The 21,345-nt window shown below is 42.3% G+C and overlaps 1 protein-coding gene across 1 annotated transcript in view; it reads right to left on the reverse strand.

Annotated features, from left to right (window-relative positions):
• Positions 1–4,420: 4,420 nt before the first annotated feature.
• spire2 (spire-type actin nucleation factor 2) overlaps positions 4,421–21,345 on the reverse strand; it is a 57,574-nt gene continuing 40,649 nt past the window's right edge. Inside the window, exons 8-15 of the mRNA XM_086301960.1 lie at positions 20,904–21,070; positions 18,077–18,299; positions 12,798–12,925; positions 11,970–12,107; positions 11,815–11,882; positions 10,832–10,859; positions 9,021–9,118; positions 4,421–5,638 (exon numbers count right to left, since the gene is read on the reverse strand). Coding sequence (XP_086158086.1) covers positions 5,323–5,638; positions 9,021–9,118; positions 10,832–10,859; positions 11,815–11,882; positions 11,970–12,107; positions 12,798–12,925; positions 18,077–18,299; positions 20,904–21,070 — 1,166 coding nt within the window. The 3' untranslated portion in view covers positions 4,421–5,322. The remainder of the gene's footprint in view (positions 5,639–9,020; positions 9,119–10,831; positions 10,860–11,814; positions 11,883–11,969; positions 12,108–12,797; positions 12,926–18,076; positions 18,300–20,903; positions 21,071–21,345) is intronic.

A 21,345-nucleotide genomic window follows, 5' to 3' on the forward strand; every position in this document is an offset into this window, starting at 1 on the left:
GCTGAGGAGAGTCCCAGATGAGGGCTCACTCAGCAGCCGCGGAGCAGAAGCCAGAGGGAGTTGCAGTGACGCGCCAAATTAAGTCCAAATTTAGAAGAAAGTACACCAACTGACAATTTTAAGATTTTGCATATCAGGAAATGTTAAATAATAATAATAATGATAATAATAATAATAATAATAATAATAATCACCACCAGGTCTTACAACTGCAGGAGAACATCAACACATGACTTACTACACAATATCATTATTTATTTACCCCAGAAACAATGTCAGAAGCAGCTTGTAAAAACGCGCCATCGTTCACAGTTCATAGATTCACCTTTAGCATTAATAACTTGGAGAAATAACTTTGCGTATAACTTCTGTCTGTCACGTGGTTGTGGGAGATTTCAGCCCACTCTTCTTTACAGTGTTGCTTCATTTCATTGAGGTTTGTGGGAATTTATTTATGCACACCTCTCATAACGTCCCACCATAGAATTTGAGGTTGAGGTCTGGACTTGGCCATTGAAACACCTTGATTCTTTTCCTTTCCCCCCCCAGTCATCCTGTTATATACTTGCTGCTGTGTTTGGGGTCATTGTCCTGTCGTATGACCCAGTTGGGCCTTTGGGCTTCACATTTGACTCTGAGTTTATGGTCGACTGTGTGGCTGGTAGGAGCCCAGGCCCCCATGGCTGGAAAATAAGCCCAAATCATCACTCCTCCATCACCCTGCTTAATACTTGGCAGGAGGTGTTTGTGCCTAGAAGCTGAATTTGGTTTTCTCCAATTTCTCCAAATTCCACTGTACACCATTCACTTTGGTCTCATCAGTCCAGAGGAAATTCATCCAGAGGTTTTGTGGTGTTTTTAGATGCAAATTTGGAAATTATTTACAAAACTACTTTCGGCTGCTCCGTTGTTCACAAGGTGGTCGTCACAGTGGGTAGCTCTGCATGTTGGATTTGGCAGATGTTATAAGGATTTGTCCTTCCTGATGGAGCTCTGAAGGGATTTGTGTCTCTACCTGAGATCAAACAAGGTATCTTTCACTTGTTAGGCGAATTTGTAAACCACTACATGCCAGAGCCATTAAAAAAAGGATTATTTGATATTGAAAAAATCAGGATTTTCAAGTGAATTTTAAACAATTTTAAAACAACCCAGGGTGTTTAATGTCAAAACTGTGAGATTTTAAGTCACATTTTGACTGAGGATGTCGATATGTTGTATTTTAACTGGTTTTAAGTTACATTTTTATTTTATTTTGAATGAACTAATATTAACAATAATAATATTCATGACAAATAATTAAATAATAAATAACCAAGAATTAAAAAAAAGTTTTACTTTTTAAAATCCAAATTTAGTTACCAGTCATTTGCAGTCTAATTTCTGACTTACTAGGTCAAAATTACAGCTTAAGTTTGTGTGAGAGAAACATCTGACAAAAAATTCAAAATTTTACTAGAAGTACAGAATATAAGATAGTTAATATTTTCACTTTGAAAAGTCCAAAGTCAGTTTTCAGTTATTGTTTGGGAGCATTTGGAGCCAATATGAAAGATAAAAATATTTAAATTAATTGCATGAATTATGTAAATATAAAAAAAATATAAGCCACTGAAGACAAAACTTGTAAAACAGTTTAAACTTGTCGTGATAATAAAGGTGTCCTGAAACCCAGAGCCTTCATTAGGTGGACCACATACTTGAACGCTTTTATTCTGAAAGTATAATCACCCACCTTCCTCTTTTAGTCCTCATAAAGCAGCTTGGACTCATGCGGCTTGTCAGAGTAAACTCAGAGCTGGATGACAGGCACACGCAGCCAATGGACACGTAGACCTGTAGATTATTTATTCATGATGGCAGAGGCGGGGAGTCCATAAAGCCATTATGGATCCACTGAGTAGTGGGGACAAAGCCTTCTTAAGTTCACTCACTGCGGTGACTCTATTAATGGATCCTGCTGCCTAATGTCTACTTTGATAGTCCCAGTACTACCTCACATAGTCAGATAGCCGTAACTACAGGAGCAAAAATATAGCTAAGTTATATAAACTCCAACACCAATAAATAATATGCATCAAAACCTGATATATGTTTTTATTTATATTTATTTATATTTAATTATTTTTTAAAAAGCACTCTGTTTATTATTATTAAAATTAGACTGTGGTAAGATCATCATTTTATCTTGATAGCTACTTTTGTCATTTATAATCTGCTGTTTTATCCGTAATCTGAACCAAAGTGGGTTCCACATTAGAGCATCATTAGTTTCCATTATAAAGACATTTTTAATGCGCTGTGGAGGAAAAACCTTTTGTTCCTCATGTTCCATATCCACATCACTTGTGATCACAGTATGATAAGTCATCATTATTATTTTAACTGTTCTCATTATTACCCTCTGGCCTGATGGAGATCAGTGATAGTATGACAGGATTCTTAACGTTTGTACATTAAAGACATTTTCCTTTTACAGCAGCTAATCCGGTTACTGTAATCAGATGTTCCTGGTTATTAAGATAATCACAAATTACATGAGGTTTCCCAGTTGTTAGCAGAGGCTGGACTAAGTGTAGGTAAATACAAAAATATTTGTGTTGGTGAGACCTACAGTGTCACAACATGACTTCTCCACCCTTGTGTCTGTGCTCTTTGCCACCGGCAGAGTCACATCTGTGACTTGATTTACCTTCATCAATTTTGAATGAAAGAAGCTCAGCTGCTACATCAGTCATGTTTCCATAGATCTTTCTGTGTGTAGATAAAACAACAATACGCTCGCTTTCAAAAAAGGGTTCAACATTATAACCGTCATGAAGGCAGGGTTTATTGTAGGACTGCTGCACCGACTGCCTTCAGGCATGTTATTCTATTCAAGTGAGATCTCCGCAGTTAGCAGGTGGGTTGTTCAGCGGTTCCAGTCTTTAAGTAATACTAAAGTTGTTAATTTGAATTTTGGATTTACTTTTGTCTTACATAGAAAATGTTTTCTGGTAAGGTTTTTAGAGCTTCGAGTCTCTGCAACTTTCCCGAGACACTCCACCTGTGGACTGAAGGTTTGAAGGTGAAGTCCCAGGTTGTCCAATCCCAAAGCTGGATCCAAACCATGCCAGAACAATCCTCCCACAGCATGACAGTCTGGCCTGTGCTGTCCTCAGGAAGTACACCTCACATGCACTTGCCCGCTTGTTTAGAATATAGCGAAGGATAACTCAGCTGACTCTGTCCGTTTTTCCACATCTGTAAAGAGCAGTGATTGTTCTACAGCATCTGAGGAAGAGCCGCCCATCTGTTTTCCCTTACATGTTCCAAGCTGGAGCGTCAAAGTCGTGAAACAAGCTGTTTCCTCATTTCTGTCCCATAGATCCACACGGCCGTGTCACATTATTCACATTGTCCTATTGAAACCGCATCAAACTGCTTCACCCGTCCTCTGTTACCCCAACAGTGATTCTTCTGCCACAATTCCAGCTTTTCCTCGTGACTTCTGAGAGAATAATCAGACAAATGCACTGCAGTCTGAGAGTTGGTGCACTTTAAGGCCAGCATTTACATGTATGTACTGTAAACAGCTGAGCATCATGAGCAGGTGAAAGAAAACTGTGAGAAAAAATGGAAAACTACCTGCCACAATGGAACCCTTATTTTTTTTCTTTCCTTTGTAGCTGGCATTTGTTTGTTGTAGAGTTTAACTTTGGAGCACATCTGCCAGCCAGTCTGCCTGCATCTGCGCTGGTTTCTTCCCACAGTCTCAAAACACTCATGGTGTGGATGTGACTGTGAATGGATTGAAGTGGATGACCGGTTAGATAAATTGATACTTAAGTATTATCAAAGTAACTCCATCCATGTGACGTTTACTGCTTTACAGGGACATGTTCAGGTCACATGACAGGACGGTGAAGTTGCTCACACGATTTCTGTGATTCTGTGATCTTTATTAATTCCTCAGAGTAGCAATTTTAGTCCACTAAATGGGTTCAAATTAAATTTCTTGAAAGCACTACTTGAACATAAAAGGGTTAGTTCACACTGACGATGTGTGTTTGGATGCGTTTACAAGCTGGTGATGCAGTCCTGAGTACCTGCGCCTCAGCAGAGTGTGTGTATTCTCTCTATTACATAAATGTAGTGTGTATCTGTGGTCCCACTCATTTATTCAGAATCTTCCGTTAACTTGTAGTGAAATAATCTCTACCTGCCTGCTTATTCCTTTCACGTACTGCATTAGAACCACAGATGTGTCAATTTTTAATTTTTTAAAGTATAAATGATCCGTCAACAAGGTCTTTTACCCACCTGCTGCTCAAGAACAGGCACTTTACTCCTGAATTATGAAGCAGCGTGTTGTGTTTATTCGTGAAGCTCGGGTCTACTGAACACGTCAAACAGAAAAACTCGGAGACGCAGCGCTGGTCGTGTTTGTCGTTAGATTTTATTGCAGCCGAGGTTTTCTTAGTGTTTACAAAACCAGAGCAGATTGCAAGCGTCCACGGGGAGTGAAGGGGGGCGGGAGTTTCACATGAGCATCGTCACGCTGCGTCAGTTAAGGGTGCAGCCTGCAGCTTCACCCCGTTACATTCACAGTGTCGCCGCTGTCGAAGCCTCATCCAGCTGGAACGGGAACTTTTTGGATGATTATACATAAACGCTGAGGGTCGTGTACAAGCTTTAAATTTACAATTCTGTTTCTCTAAGTTACATTCAAAACAAAAAACAAGGCAACCACAGAGCGCTAAAATGAGATGCTGACTCTCTGCTGTGCAGCTTTCAACCTCACCTCCACCCTCTCTCTTCTCTCTTACAGCACCCCCCTCCCCCCGGCACTCTCCCGATCTGCCCTCTCCTCAGTCTGCAGCTGTGAGCGTCGGGGAGTGTCGTAGTGCTGTTGATAAGGCAGAAACAGAGAGAGCTACTCACTCAAACCTTAAAAGGTCAAGAGCTCTGTGCATGTGTGCATTTGTGATGGGTAAGATAAGGAAGATAATGCAGCTGTGTGACGGGTGAGGCGGTGGTGTGTTGGAGTCTCTAGTTTCTTACTAAAAAGGCTCGAGATACAGCCCGAGAAAATTTGTTTTTTAAGCTTTATATATCATAGCACAACCATTCAACCCAGTAATATTTAAAGAACCTTGAAGCACCTCACTGGATCGAGTGTTCTCATTACGATTTATTGGAGCCAATCAGATGGCTCGCTGAGTCGTTACTGCTGTGCATGAACCCACTAGAAGCCTAGTTTGTCTGTGAATGTGTGCACAGTGTCCATCAGTCTGCTCATTGGCTTGCATTGTTGATCGTCTTGGCGTGGTGGAGCTGCTCTTAATGTTGGGAGTGGGGAGGGAGACACTGTGGCTGAGGGAAAGGTGGAGGGTGAGAGTTTGCTTGAGGGAACGCCTCGACTTGGGACTGGCGTTGCAGCTGTGGTCTCTGAGCAGCAGCAGCAGCAGCAGCAGCAGCAGCTTTGGCCTCCCTCTTGGGAGTATTGTTGAGGATGTCCAGGCTCCGGCGACTGGAGGAAATGACATCGGCGACGAATTTGGTGCATTCAGCACAGACGTCCCGCAGTGTGCAGCCGTGAGCGTACAGGTGGGGGAACTCCTCCTCCACTGAGCGGCGGGATAAGCTGCGCAGCGACCTGCAGAGGAGGGTGGAACAGTTTTATTAGAGCAGACGTGAGGCATTCAAAGAAAGCCGAATATAAAACTAAGGGAGATTTCCATAATGACTACATGGTTCTTTAACAATAATTTAACTCAGGGGTGTCCAACTCCAGGCCTCGAGGGCCGGTGTCCTGCAGGTTTTAGATCTCACCCTGGATCAACACACCTGAATCACATGATTGGTTCATTACCAGGCCTCTGGAGAATTTCAAGACATGTTGAGGAGGTAATTTAGCCATTTAAATCAGCTGTGGTGGATCAAGGACACCTAAAACCTGCAGGACACCGGTCCTCGAGGCCTGGAGTTGGACACCCCTGATTTAACTGCACATCCAATAAGCACTCAGGGCCATCCCTCACACCCCCAAAACAAAAATGTTTTAGTTCACAAGCCATAAAAAACTGAGGGCTGACCCCCCCTCCCTTATGACTTACAAAAATAAAATGCTTTTTTAGATATTTAATAAACCACACATGTTGTGGAAAAGCTACAGTACTACTTTAAGTTTTTCTTCTTCAGAAAAAGCCACTAATTTATTTCTCTTTTTATTTATCTATTTATTGGCAGCACTTTTAAAACCAAACTGACAACAATGACTGCTCAGCAGAGACACATCAGCTGAACATCTGGAAAGACGGAGCTACACTAGATCTTTCCAAGCTTATCCAAAGTGGCTGAAATATAAACACAGACATGCAGCAGCGCTGGGGCATCACAGTCACTAACGAGGAGATTAAGGTCAGCTTCTCTGATTGAAAAAAACCAAAACAAAACAACTCGCTGTTACAAAACTCTGTGTGTTTCTGTGCACGGAGCCGCATGGTCGGGTCTTGGTGACAGGTGTTAGAGAGCGGCTCAGCACAGCACCACGCCAGTGGCCCATTTCTCTCGTCAGCTCGCTGTTTGGCTCTCTCTGTCCACTCTCTCTTCCACTTCTGTCTTCACAGGGCCAAAAACAGCGAGGATTTTGATGACAGCTGGGTAATTATTACATAATGGCTGCTTAGAGGCCCTGGAAGAGGCACTGCACTGATTACATAACTAAAGAGAGAGAGAGAGAGAGGGGGAGGTAGGTGGAAGTTGGTGATTGGATTGAGTAGGCAATCTGCGATTGGTTGAGGTAAGCACAGAGGCTGGTGCTGCTTAGGCTCGAGAAGGTTAGCAGTCATTGGCTTGAGTTAGAGGCAGACTTAAATAGATTTGACCTGTTTTTCCGTCTAGGTGTCCACTGTCTCGGGATTGAACCTGAGCAGTGAGCGGATGACAACACTGTGGGGAAACTGGTGTGTTGGAGTCCAAATGTCAGGTTGGCCTCAGGTTTGGAAACAAAAAGGTGTGCAGCTCAGAAGGTAGTACTTAACCTAGCTTAGCTACGCCAGGTGTTTCATATTTGCTACATGGCTTTTTGAGACCCATGTATCTGTCTGTGCAATAAGTTGCACAAAAATGCCAGAAGTAGCAGATATGATACAAATTAAACCTCAGATATTTAAATTAATATTTAATTTATTTTTTAAAAATTTGAATTTTGGGGCAATTGTTTCAGGGTCCAGGCCTTACAGGGATTAAACCTTTGAACTTCCTTATCAGCTTTGACGAGCTTAAACTAAGGCTGTAAACATGTTAAAAAGGACCTGTTCTGCTTCTTTAGTATTCTATGTAGCACTGCATTATTCACATTTAAAAATAAAACAAAACCTGAAAACATTTTTCTCTTCTGCCAGCTCCTCATTTGAATCTGGGCTTTCTTTCCTTTCTTTCCTGAAGCCTGCAGAGGGGCAGCAGGCATTGCCTGGGAGAGTGGGAGCCTTGAAGTTCCAATTCTAAGTTAATGTTATCAGAAAATGGCAACCAGAGTTATTATAGTTTTCTCATTAGTTTTTATTTAGAATTTTTGTTTTAACCCTCTCGAGGCAGGCGTTGCCGATTTGCACCAGTTAAAAACTAACAACCTGATTACCCCACATACATATTTTATGAATTTTTTTTACTCAGAAGGACTGCATGTTACTGCAGGACTTGGTTGTGCATTAGCAACACAAAGTTTAATTTGAGCCTGAGAGGGTTAAGTTCAGTTTGTCTGCCACAGCAGATTTTCTTGTTTCAGTTAGTTTTAGTCTTTTTAATTATACATGTATAGAGGGCAAATCAGTGCAGGTATCACAATCAAAACAAAGAGCATATATATAATATATATAATCATGTATAGACATCCAGAGTCTATATTAACACATCCATCATCAGACAGATACTAAAACATTTCCTTGGTATATTTTTTATTTTAGTTTAGTCAGTTTTCAAAGTTAACAAAATAAAACAAACTGGAATGATCTTGTTAAGTCTAGTTTTTATTTTTTATTTTTGTTTTTCACATCCAGTTTTAGTTTTTGGTTTATTTTTTGTTTACTGAAATCATCTTGATGCTACTTTTTGAAATGAAAGATGTGGAAGGCTGTGACAGCTGCAAACATCTGCAGCAGCTGCAAACATCTGCAGCAGCTGCAAACATCTGCAGCAGCTGCAAACATCTGCAGCAGCTGCAAACATCTGCAGCAGCTGCAAACATCTGCAGCAGCTGCAAACATCTGCAGCAGCTGCAAACATCTGCAGCAGCAGACACTCCAACAGGAACTTTACGTTTAACACCTGCTTATTTTGAGCCACACCACTCAAACATATTTTAGTTGCTTTCTAAAACACAAAAGTGTTTGAAGAGAATAAGCCTCTGTGCTAACAAAGGAGAAACAGTGACTTGCTATTTTGAGTATTTTAAGTTCCTGAGAGGTTCCTGTGGTTCTTCTCCCCACATGGTGTGACTGTCAGCGGGTCTGTCTGAACTGCCATTCCAAAAAAATATATATATATATATATATAATAAAATAATAAAAGAGCAGATCAGGGCACTGCCAGTGAAAGGTGCCAGACACCAAAGATGTGAGATCGACATCTAGGGACATTTTAGAGAGTTTGATGTTAGAAAAACGAAGCTTTTAATTAAAAAAGGCCATGTCTGGCAGAGATCGAGGCGGTGTGTGCCCCTGCCAGGCCTCTACTGCTTGGCTATCATAGCCGTTCCCAAATCCCCCTCTCATGTAGATTTTAGGGGATAGTGGTTGTCGCCGGTGCAAACTGCACCCCTTTTTTAAGAGCTCTGCAACAGGCACAGCCTCCATAGGAAACTCATCAGTTAGATTTGGAAAGGAAGGTATGTTAGGTATGCTTTTCACATTTCTTTTGATCTTTCTCCTGGTCCTCAGTGCATACTTCAGAAGAAAACTGTCGTTTTATTTTCAGCCAGCTTTATAATCTTCTCTACAATAAACAGACTCAGCTATTGAAGACAAACACAGACTCACTTGTAGACTTGGCTTTTTTGTCCATGGCTCTTTGGAGTGCTGTGAAAGCCCACAGTGTACACAGGAATGTGGGCCATCTTCTTTGAGGGAATCTTCATCTGGAGCACAGAAGAGGCAGACCAAGAGGAAAAACAATCAGGCAGAGGAAAGAGAACCGAGAGAGCCTGTGGTGGGAGGCACTGCAGATGACTTTCACATTACAAGTATTTCTAGCCTCTACGACAATAGAGATTCAAAACACATGAACATCAAGGCCACGAGCCGTACAGTCACAGAGCAACAATAAGCAAATGCACATATTTCAATAAAAACGAACCACAACTGTAAAAAACAACACACACAAATTAGCCACAGCACACAAATCACACAAAATCCAAACCTACAGAGCACAGAACCACACATCCAACACGGCCCGGGACTGAGGCAACAAATCAAAACCAGCAAACGAACAAAAGAAGAAGAAGTGACGTCAATAGAAATGACAACCAGGCTCAAATAATGCGTTAATAAGCACTAAAACATGTCATTTAACCCCTTTCTGCAGCAGCTCCAGCAGCCTCTTTCTTTCTCTTTTTACATGTAAAAGCTCCACATAGCTTTACTTAACAGGTCAACCTGAAGCATAAATGACTTCATATGTTTATTCTCATTCAAATGTAGCCCTTTAAATGCAAGTTCTTTGTTGTAACAATGCTTCTTGGCAATAAATCTTATACCATTACCAAAGCCTGCTTATTTCCCCTTAAATGGCCTTTTCATCCTCTCCACTCCCCTAACAGAGGTAGCCTCTGATGAACCCCGCTCTGTAGAGCATAGAGTCCCAGACATCATAGACGTTGCAGAATCTCATCTAGATATCTCTGTGAACTGAGATCGCCTGCAGTGATGACAAGCCTTGTATTTCCAGTGAGGGAGATACCACCCCACAGCAGTGCGCTGCCTCCATTAAAAGCTGTTACTCTATCAGTCCACTCCACACTCTGATGATCCAGTGGCCGTAGGCAGAGTCTGAACTCAATGCTGAACGAAGCTAATCAGGCGCCAGTCAGACATCTGACGGTCTCCAGAAGCTCAAAACAAGAGCTAATGGCAGAATAAGCAGTTTGGCATTGGCAGAGAAGATTTAGCGAGTTTCTCATAGGTCCAACGCACATACTCTACTCTGCTACTCGTCCTACAATCGTGTTTCCAACAGTTTTAAGACTTAAGACATAAGATTTGCCAAGAAGAAGCATACAACCAAGAGTGTAATCGACCAAACTAACATTGCCTTTCTTTTTGTGTTTATATGAAAAAAAAATTACAACAAATTTTATTATGAATATAATGGTGACACTCACTGCACACAGCTCTGTCTGTGAGTGCAGAAGCTCCACCCACTCCGTGCCAAAACCTTCTGTTTATGAGGAGCAGCCAATAAGAAGAAAGTTGACTAGAACGGCTTTAAAGGGAGTCCAGATGCCAGAGTCCTCACACCAGAGTGATGCAGAGAGTGGTTAAATCTATATCTATTACACTGTTTTATGTTAAAAATAAAATTTGTTTTTCATTTTTTGTAGAAATATTTTTTAACTTAACAATTCACAGTGTGTAAGAATGACAGTTCAGATGTGAAAACATTATATAACTTTATATACTTTAATTAAAAAGACCTGGTATTAAATGACATAACATGTATGAACAGAAAAATTTAAAACTACAGCAGTAAAAGTAATGACATGAAAAGCGAGGCTAAAAAGGCTGAGTACAAAGTCATACACAGCTGAATAAAAACAGAGCCAAAAGAAAAGATTTGAAAGTTAGAAAGTTACCTTTGCACTGCAGGAGCTGCAGACAGATCTGGGAGAAAAAGAAAAGATTTTACTACTACAGCACACATGTCTGCACACTTTCCTACTGCTTAAGCGGGAACAGGCTGCTCTGATGGCTATAAACCCCCCACCCCGGTAAGACCTGTTCTCATGCTACTTGTTCTAATAACCCTTAATTGTAGCATTTGGAGGTGCAGCACAGTCACAGCACGGTCCCTGGTTCCAATCTCTTGCATGAAAACCTTTGAATTCAGTAGTGATTAGTGGGAGCATAAATGTGAAGGGTACAGAAAAAAATCAGTGGCACTGAAGGTCGTAGTAAGCACAGTGGTGTCCATCGTGGCAGGAAGCAGGAACTGGGAGAGTAGAGAAAAATGAATGCAAGAATGAGCAGCTCCAGAGCACTCTGGACCTCAGGCTGGGACAAAGCTTCATGTTCTGACAGGAAAACCACCCTAAACACACAGCCAAGACAAAGAAGTGGCCTCAGGGCCACTGTGTGAATGTCCTTGAGTGACCCGGTCAGAGCCCAGGCTTGAAGCCAATTGAACATCGTTGGCAAGATCTGAAAATGGCTGCGCACCGACGTGCCCCATCCAGCCTGATGGAGCACGAGAGGCTCTGCAAAGCAGAATGGAAGAAACTGCCCACATATATGTCTGCTAAGCGTGTAACTGAGTACCACAAAGGCTGAATGCTTATGCACATGTTATATTTAGTTCTTTTATTTTCATACATCACAGCAAACTTTGTTCACTTTGTCTTTATGAGATATTGTGAGTAGATTTCTGAGGTAAAAAATGAATCGCACTTTGGAATAAGCCCGTAATTTGACAAAATGTGGAACAAGTGAAGTGCCGTGAATACTTTCCGCATGGACTGTAAATATGCCCGGGTATTGATTTGTGGAGACTCATGTTTCAGCTGCAACCTTGGAACAAACGTTTAAACATCAACAAGAGAATGAAAGACTTCCTTCATACCTTTTGCACAGTAAGCAGGTAGACGGCCACGAGAAGAGGGGGAATTTCACTCTGCAGCAGCAGCAAACCTGAGAACACACACTCACAGTCAGTGAATCCCGTTAGTGTCAACAGCACAAAGAAACACTGCACTGAGAGAAGTTCTGCACTGTTACCTTCCCCCGCTTCAGGTTATTGTAGAGCTCTTTGCTCTGGAGAAACTTTTCCATCTCCGCTTTGACCAGTACTCGCCGCACGTTGATGACCTCGTCCACGGTTAAGGCGAGGCTCTCAACAGGGTGGCTGAACTCATCCTGAACACAACCGAGAGCAGTTAAAGAGAGGAAACCCATCATTCTGAGCTCCTGTCCACGGTTTATTTTAAAGAAAAAGCTATAGATAAGAGATTACAGAGGAAAACTACAAACCGGCTGAGGTCAAAGCCAAAATGTTATCATCTGCAGTTTTGTTTGTGTGAAACAGTCAAAGAAAAGTTTAAGCTCCTGAACACAAGTCTTTTCATACACATGAAAGACTTGTGTTCAAAAGATTAACTAAACCTTGCAGGAAATTGCCAGAAATGTAACATTTCAACACAACAGTATGTACTACTCCTTTTACAAAACTGAACTATCTGCCAGTCTCGTGTCCTCCTGCACAGTTTCGCACCTGAGCCTCCAACTTCCCTTTCTACTGCACGGATACATGTTGTGCATATCTGTGAAGGGAGCAGTACACACCCATGCAAAGGTTTTTTGGGGCGGGCATTTTTCTGCAAGGATTAGCCTTCATTTGAAAAATAATATGGCAACTTTCAAAATAAAGTCATTGCTGTTGATTTAGATCAATATTATCGATACTGCAGCACTTTATACAGTAAAAAAATGGAGATATAACCCCGCCAATCTAAGCTCAGTAACAGATAAAATTGGCTTGACAGGATGAATATTTCTGCAGTGATGTCACATGAAGCCGAGGACCATCCTCCAGTGTTTTCATCTCACCATCCACTGGTGCTCGTCTCCAGCTCTGGACTCAAACGCGGTCTCGGATCCCTCTGTAGTCTCATCGACCGAGCTCAGAGACAGGCGGGCCGGAGAGGGCGGCACCCAGCCGTGAACCGGGAAGGAGGCTGGCACGTGGACATGAATGAAAAGTAAATGAGACAGAGAGGGAATGATGAGCTGAGGACAGTAGAAAGTGAATGAGAGAAAGCCACGAGTCGCGGTCTGAAGAATCCATGAATTACACATCAGCCTCTTTCATTCAGGCCCGTCTCGGATCTCAGGCCTTCAGAGAGTTTGTCAATCCGACTGGAACGCCGTCATCTATTATTAATCTGATTTCAGTGGAGTGATTGGCCCATGCTGCTACATCTGTAACTCAGATCACGGTGAGAGGTCTGCTCTTAACACAGCAGACCTCACACAGTTTAAACTGGGTGCCTCTTCGATCCTGCAAATGGAAGGTGTCAATTTGTCTCTAATGGAAAGTAAACAGGGCAATGGGAGGGCTGGAACAGGCCAGTAAACATGATCAGCACATATAATTTGGATCAGCTGCCGATGACAGCCGGCTTATAGGCTTACCTCCTCTCACTGGCACACTTGAGGCTGGAGAGTCCTCTATTGGCAGAGCTGTGCACTGCAAATTAAAAATCCTGCTATTGTCCAGCTGAGTGTAATGTTTATGGCACATAAGCACTGTGGATGGCTTTGCAGAGTGGATCAAAGTCAGGATCGTTTTTCAAACAATTACCTCTGGATATGGACACCGAGGCTGCTAATGCACGAATCATGGCTATCAAACACATAACATCCTTCCCGGGGCTTTCATGCAGCACACAATTCAAAGCCATTAGCTTCTACCCTCCTTCACCCAATCACTTGATTTGATTACAATCCATCTCTGAGCCGTTCCACGGCCGACGTGAATCCAAGTCAAGGCTGCAGCGCGGTGAACTGACACAGCTGTTCTGTGAGGTAACGTGGTTCAGCGAGGTTGGAGATTGGAAGCAGTGGTGACATAATGTCTCCCAAACCATTAAATCATTTCATTACCCCGAGGGTTGGGAATCGAATAAACATTTCTTCCTAGAGTTTTGGTTTTGTAGCCGTAACGGTAATTAGTAGATGCTGAGTTTTGTCATGACTGTTTACTGCTGCTTTCCTTCCAGGCCTCGAGGCAGAAGAGGTGGAAACTTAAAAAAAGACTTCAGTATCCCCTGCACTCAGTATGGTGGGTCTGATGTCTGTTTGGAGGCATTCTTCATTCAAATACAGTGATGAAGAGAAAGCCATCAGGAGGCTCATCAACACACGTCTCTTTGTGGCTCTTCATATGTCTGTGAATGTACTGACAGCTATTACTGTCTGTACATTCACATTAAAAGAAACATTAAAAATGTCCAAGTTTTAAACTTTTTTAATGATAGAAGGTGATCAAGGGAGGTTTGTGGTTTTGGCTTGGTTTGTCCTTCTGAATTCACATATCTATTACAGACCAGGGTCTCGGGGTCTTTTATAAAGACAAACTTGATGCAAGAATGTACAGTACAACAAATCTGACCCATGCACAGAGACGTTTGAAACCTGCTGACACAGATGTTGAGGCGGTGAATCAAAGCCAAACTAATAATTGAATACAAGCTATCAATATATCCGATACCATCTGATACATTTATATTAACTTCAGACAACACACATCCTCCCACGATGTGAAGTAGAGACTTAGAAGGACAGACTCTACGGTGACCAACAGCAGTAGAGCCCATGTATAAATTACAGGGAGTGCAGAATTATTAGGCAAGTTGTATTTTTGAGGAATAATTTTATTATTGAACAACAACCATGTTCTCAGTGAACCCAAAAAACTCATTAATATCAAAGCTGAATGTTTTTGGAAGTAGTTTTTAGTTTGTTTTTAGTTTGAGCTATTTTAGGGGGATATCTGTGTGTGCAGGTGACTATTACTGTGCATAATTATTAGGCAACTTAACAAAAAACAAATATATACCCATTTCAATTATTTATTTTCACCAGTGAAACCAATATAACATCTCCACATTCACAAATATACATTTCTGACATTCAAAAACAAAACAAAAACAAATCAGCAAAACAAAAACAAATCAGCGACCAATTCTTTGCAAGGCCACCTTTCTTTGCAAGGACACTCAAAAGCCTGCCATCCATGGATTCTGTCAGTGTTTTGATCTGTTCACCATCAACATTGCGTGCAGCAGCAACCACAGCCTCCCAGACACTGTTCAGAGAGGTGTACTGTTTCCCCTCCTTGTAAATCTCACATTTGATGATGGACCACAGGTTCTCAATGGGGTTCAGATCAGGTGAACAAGGAGGCCATGTCATTAGTTTTTCTTCTTTTATACCCTTTCTTGCCAGCCACGCTGTGGAGTACTTGGACGCGTGTGATGGAGCATTGTCCTGCATGAAAATCATGTTTTTCTTGAAGGATGCAGACTTCTTCCTGTACCACTGCTTGAAGAAGGTGTCTTCCAGAAACTGGCAGTAGGACTGGGAGTTGAGCTTGACTCCATCCTCAACCCGAAAAGGCCCCACAAGCTCATCTTTGATGATACCAGCCCAAACCAGTACTCCACCTCCACCTTGCTGGCGTCTGAGGCAGACTGGAGCTCTCTGCCCTTTACCAATCCAGCCACGGGCCCATCCATCTGGCCCATCAAAACTCACTCTCATTTCATCAGTCCATAAAACCTTAGAAAAACCAGTCTTGAGATATTTCTTGGCCCAGTCTTGACGTTTCAGCTTGTGTGTCTTGTTCAGTGGTGGTCGTCTTTCAGCCTTTCTTACCTTGGCCATGTCTCTGAGTATTGCACACCTTGTGCTTTTGGGCACTCCAGTGATGTTGCAGCTCTGAAATATGACCAAACTGGTGGCAAGTGGCATCTTGGCAGCTGCACGCTTGACTTTTCTCAGTTCATGGGCAGTTATTTTGCGCCTTGGTTTTTCCACACGCTTCTTGCGACCCTGTTGACTATTTTGAATGAAATGCTTGATTGTTCGATGATCACGCTGCAGAAGCTTTGCAATTTTGAGACTGCTGCATCCCTCTGCAAGATATCTCACTATTTTTGACTTTTCTGAGCCTGTCAAGTCCTTCTTTTGACCCATTTTGCCAAAGGAAAGGACGTTGCCTAATAATTATGCACACCTGATATAGGGTGTTGATGTCATTAAACCACACCCCTTCTCATTACAGAGATGCACATCACCTAATATGCTTAATTGGTAGTAGGCTTTCGAGCCTATACAGCTTGGAGTAAGACAACATGCATGAAGAGGATGATGTGGACAAAATACTCATTTGCCTAATAATTCTGCACTCCCTGTAATGTGTGTATACAGATACGTTAGGCAGGCCTGATATATCTCAGGTTTCAACCACACTGTGCAATGCGCTAAACTCTGTCGTGCTTGTTAACCGCTGAACTACGCAATATTACATCTTATTTTGTACTGCTTTACTCATATTTCTTGTATGGTGTACACGTTCCCTATTGTTGAATATAGTATTATTGTTATAATACAGAGAGGTGAGCCAGATATTGAGCAGACAAAGCCACATTAAGTTTCCAGGGCTGATAAACTCTTTCAGATTTGTGTCACGGTTAAGGTTTTGGTCAGAACTTTTTTTCCGAGCATCAATATCATGGGATTTGTTGTCATTTTCAACAGCAGGACTGCACAGATTTTATGCAGGTGACGAAGAGTAACAGAAACAAACACAGCTTCCTTGGACGCGTTCTGTTTCCTGATGATTCACTGCAGAAAAATGTTTTCAGTTTGAGAATTTCATATAGTATAACCTGTTTTGATGAGCCACCTATCCCACATGATGACATTAAGTGTTTAGCCAATAAGAAAACAGATAAAAGATCCAGGTAACCAGTGCTTGTTGTAGTTCAAAATCCTAGAAGTTTAGTTGGTGATGTTTTGCTACTAAAACTATGATATATCGTATATTCCATCTTAATGACGGACCCCACAAAAAAAGGAGCTGATCGGACTGCATGCTCTCCACATCATGTAGCTCACAGCAGGTGAAACGATGGCAGGATTCAGGGAAGTCTGGCAGCTTGACATGTCAATACACAGAGTGCTTTTCACCTCAAGTCAACAATTACCTTCACTGGTTAAATGCAAGATAACATCGCGCAACTTTAAAGTATTTTAGAGTGATTTAGAATGACTCAAAGATTTTCCATTCAGCTTCAGTAACAAAACTCTGCAGGCGACGTGACTGCCCACAGACCCACAGGACCGAGTGGAGACTGGCCATCCTCACCTGGCTCATCATCAGCACGTCACATATGCACAGTCTGAAAATAAAGCCAGTGGCAGTTCTTGCACATCATTACACTGCACGTCCTCATTATGAGTAACGTAGGCTAAGTTTACAGTTAAACCAAACATGAATAAATCACATTTACAAATGATGATTTTGATCACATGATATCGTGGGGGGGTGAGTGCCAGAGGTCAATGTGATTTTAAGAACCAATCAGCGGCCTCATTTTTACGTATTAAAAGTCATGAGGTGTTTATGGTTGAATGTAGGTGTTTAGAGGGTGGGATACAAAGCTGATCCACGTGCACACATTTGCCTGAATGTATCCACGTATCTGATTTTTGTATGCTTTTAATCTGGATACTAATTCACTCTTTTATAAATGAGACCCCAGGACTTGTCCTCTGTCACGTTTAGAAACTTGCTGCTTAATCCCACTTTTTTTTCTCCTTGAAGGCTCAAAAACTGGCCCTGTGTCTCCCCCTATGGGTCAGAGTCTGAAGACTTTCATAACAAGGAGACTCTTAAAACAGCTTATATCACTAGTGATTTTATTTCAAACAGGAAGCTCTAACCCCCTAAAATGAGCTGCTGCAGTGCTTGGCTGGGATTAATTCACAGACAACTTCTGAATGGTGGTGATTGTGAAGCACTGCCACACTGCTCAGTGCAGGCTGAATACACAACAAGCTGTGGTCCTGCACTGAAAACTGATTGCAGCTTCTTTTCAGTCCTCTGAATGAGACAGCACAGCTCGTCAGGGTCTATCGTTATATGGTAACAGTTCAGTACCTGTCAACTCAGACGCACCTGTTCATTTAAAGTTTAATTTCAATTAGTGTTTTTCTAGAGAGTAGTGTGTAACCAACATAGTTTGGAAAAAAAACCCCAGAGAGCACCTAGATACATAAAGAATTACGCATTTGAGTACTAGCATAGAGGACATTCTGACCTCTGTGATGAGGAGGAGCACCGGCGCTGGTTAGAGTCCTGGATCGAGGCCTGTCGACCCTCAGCTTGACCACCCCGATCAGCTGGGCCGACTCAGAGAGCGAAGGAAGCATTTCCCCACGGAGCACAGCCAGGTCGTGCTCCGAGAAGGACCGATCTCTTTTCAGAGGAATCGGGGAGCTCTCAGTCCTCCGCAGCTCCCCATTATCTGGAGACTCCTCCTCCTTTGGTGGAAAGGTGGTGGGTGAGGAAAGATTCGGGGTGGGGAGGAAAAGTGAGGGACCAGGGAGATGAGCAGGAAGAAAGTAAAGAGAAGTCACCAGATAATAATGATCTATCAGCTTTAATTCTCAATTTTCTTCACAGTTTAGGATGCATCTATCCTGAGCAGTGTTTTCCAGCTCTTCCTGCAGGATCCTGTGTGTTCCCAGGACAGAATAAATCCAGTACCTTGCAAAACTAAGCTAACTAATATGTTATTTGCTGTTTTTAGGAAACTGAATTTGATATGTGGCTGGAAAACGCCAAAAAGGAAGCAGCTGACACGGAGGAACAGCAGATTCACTCCGAAAACCTTCAAACATTCAATTTAATTATGAAGCTTTTAGTCTTCCTCAAAGCTTCTCAACCTAAAGGTCAGGACCCCATTTGGGTCCAAGCAATATACAGTCTGCGAAGTTTTATAGACGCACCACAAGGGCGGGTTATTAACTTAGTACTGGTTTACTTCACCAATTCGTTAAGCTCAGATGAATATTGTATGGGAATATGGGAGACTCCTCAGTAGCAATTCCACCTGAAATGACCTTCTCTTTCTTTCTTTGTTTTTTTTTTAAGCAGGAGGATCCCTTTTTATTCTCCTGCATTTTATCAGTTCAGTGTGACATTTAGCTTTTGAGTGAAAATGGAGGAAGTGAAAATTAGTTTTTGCCTGTCAAACAGAAATTTAACACCACTATGCAGGCCTGTCTGGGAAATTTACCCCAGAGTGGGAAGAAAGATGTGAGGAGAGCTGCACCCTAAAGTTTGACAACAGGTTACTAAAAACACGTTTTTAAATATATTTAAGGAGATTTAATAACATAGTGTTGCTCTCTGAATCTGAGTATCAATTACAGACCATAAGAGAGCCTGCCAGCATTGGGTCCAGTTTTGTGGGATTAAATAAGCATTCTGATATTAATGTATGAGCTGACACACCTTATATACACACACTTGATAAATTAAAGCAAAATCCTACAATGCCATAAGTCTATGGGAGTCTTAAAGAGGGAAAACTACTATTATTACAAAACATATTCTGACAGTTGGTGCTTTGATTGGGTTAGGATCTCGTGTGCTTGTACCCTGTGGGCGTCAGTGGTCTCTTCCACTTTCATCAGGACAAAATATTTAATTATAGGATGATGGAATGTATTGATGTAATTGGATGGAAGTGTCATGTGGACATTTCTGCTCTCAGGTTTTAAAGCCAAACAAGCATGATACTTTAGGAAAACAATGCCACAAAAATGCGTTTATAGAGGTATTGCAGAATAGATCTCACTGCTAAAGGAGGAGCTCTAAACACAACTGCTTAAATAGACAGTAAATGGGATGTGTGGCACTGGCAGATCGTGTGGACACTTGTGAGTCTTCCCTCTAAGGCACACGTGTCGAACTCCAGGCCTCGAGGACCGGTGTCCTGCAGGTTTTAGATGCGTCTTTGATCCAACACAGCTGATTTAATGGCTAAATGAGCTCCTCAACTTGTCTTGAAGTTCTCCAGAGGCCTGGTAATGAGCTAATCATTTTATTCAGGTGTGTTGACCCAGGGTGAGATCTAAAACCTGCAGGACACCGGCCCTCGAGGCCTGGAGTCCGACACCCCTGCTCTAAGGGCAGGGTGCTCAAACTGGTGGCCTCCACCAGGGGGCTGGTGGAGGCCCTTTGTTCTGAATTTCTGTTCAGGTTCTACTCATTTGTCAGAGCCACAGGGAGAAACTGGAAATGAGCAAAATAGCTGCATGAACCTCTGGAGGCCCCTCCTCTGAAGCACATCCTGTAGTTTTAAATGAAAATCCTATTTGGACAAAAAGTCAAATTTCCAGGAATCCTAGAATCCCGGGCTAATGTTAATCCCATCCAAACTGACTCATTTTCCTGGTCAATTCAAACAGAGTAACATTGAAAACATCACCCCTGTGGAAATGTTTGCACAGCTTAAACTATAATCTACTTTAAATTAGTTTGGAACAGCTGAGATATTACAGTAAGTAGTTGCTGTCTGCAGTGCCTTACAGGATGGCCACAGACGAGGTTTAAAACGCTTGAGAGACTCGTTAAACCGTCACAGATGTACTCGGTGCAAGGAAAGAAGCAGGAGAGAGATTGTGACATATACCCAATGCCTCATTTCCTAACCAAAAACTTGCAGCACGTAGCAGTAGTATAATATGAAATGTGAAAGCAAGGTGAAAATGAAAGAAAGGACTGAGGAGGCAGACTGTAAACATGTCATTCCCTCTGGATTAAGCAGCAGTCAGTTTTGACCTGCAGATATCTCCCCCCATGCACATGTGAGGATATTTTTTAAAGTGCTAAAGCGTAGGGGAGCTTTAATGTTTGATGTAACACAGCAAGAGCAAGAAGAGAGAAAGAAAGAATTTCCCAAGTTGCTGAGTCTTTGTGCAAAAGAGAAAGCGATTCTTCCCAGTCACTGTTTCATTTTCCTCCTCAGAGAGGAATCTTAACCCACTTAGATTGGGAAACAGAGCGTGTGCTGCTGTTAAAAACAACACTGAGCCCACTTTCCTATTCCCCTTCAAGATCACAGAGTTCCAGCTCACCTCTGATATGTTCATCTCCTCCATCTCGGCCAGGGTCGGGGCCTTGAGCAGGATGCGAGGACGGGTTGGTGGCCGGGGTCCGAGCTCCGACACGGATAGGTCGATGCATGAAGTGGATTTGACATTGCAGGGACACGTCTGAGCCAGACAGGGCAGAGAGCCAAATGCTGAGGGAAGAGAAACCAGAAACCAGAAAATCTCAGGTGTGCTGAGATCAGAAGGGAGTAATCAGACGCACTCTGTGTACCACTTTGGAGTCAGTGCAATGAAGCAGCTCCGCCTTATTCCATAAGTTGCAGAAAGGTTCTGTTTTCAGTTTTGTTCATATTGTCAGAAAGGGTTAATACTCATAGGCATCACGACCTTCCAAGAACAGCAAATTCTTGGTGAGGACTCAGTGAAAAGCTCCAGGCCGGAGCAAAAGCCTTGGCACCAAACTCAT

The sequence above is a fragment of the Aulonocara sp. 'chitande type north' Nkhata Bay genome, linkage group LG7 (genome assembly GCF_057382095.1).
Source record: "Aulonocara sp. 'chitande type north' Nkhata Bay isolate Kocher_YH1m ecotype deep benthic linkage group LG7, A_spYH_male_GT1.1, whole genome shotgun sequence".
In the NCBI taxonomy this organism is placed as follows: domain Eukaryota; kingdom Metazoa; phylum Chordata; class Actinopteri; order Cichliformes; family Cichlidae; genus Aulonocara; species Aulonocara sp. 'chitande type north' Nkhata Bay.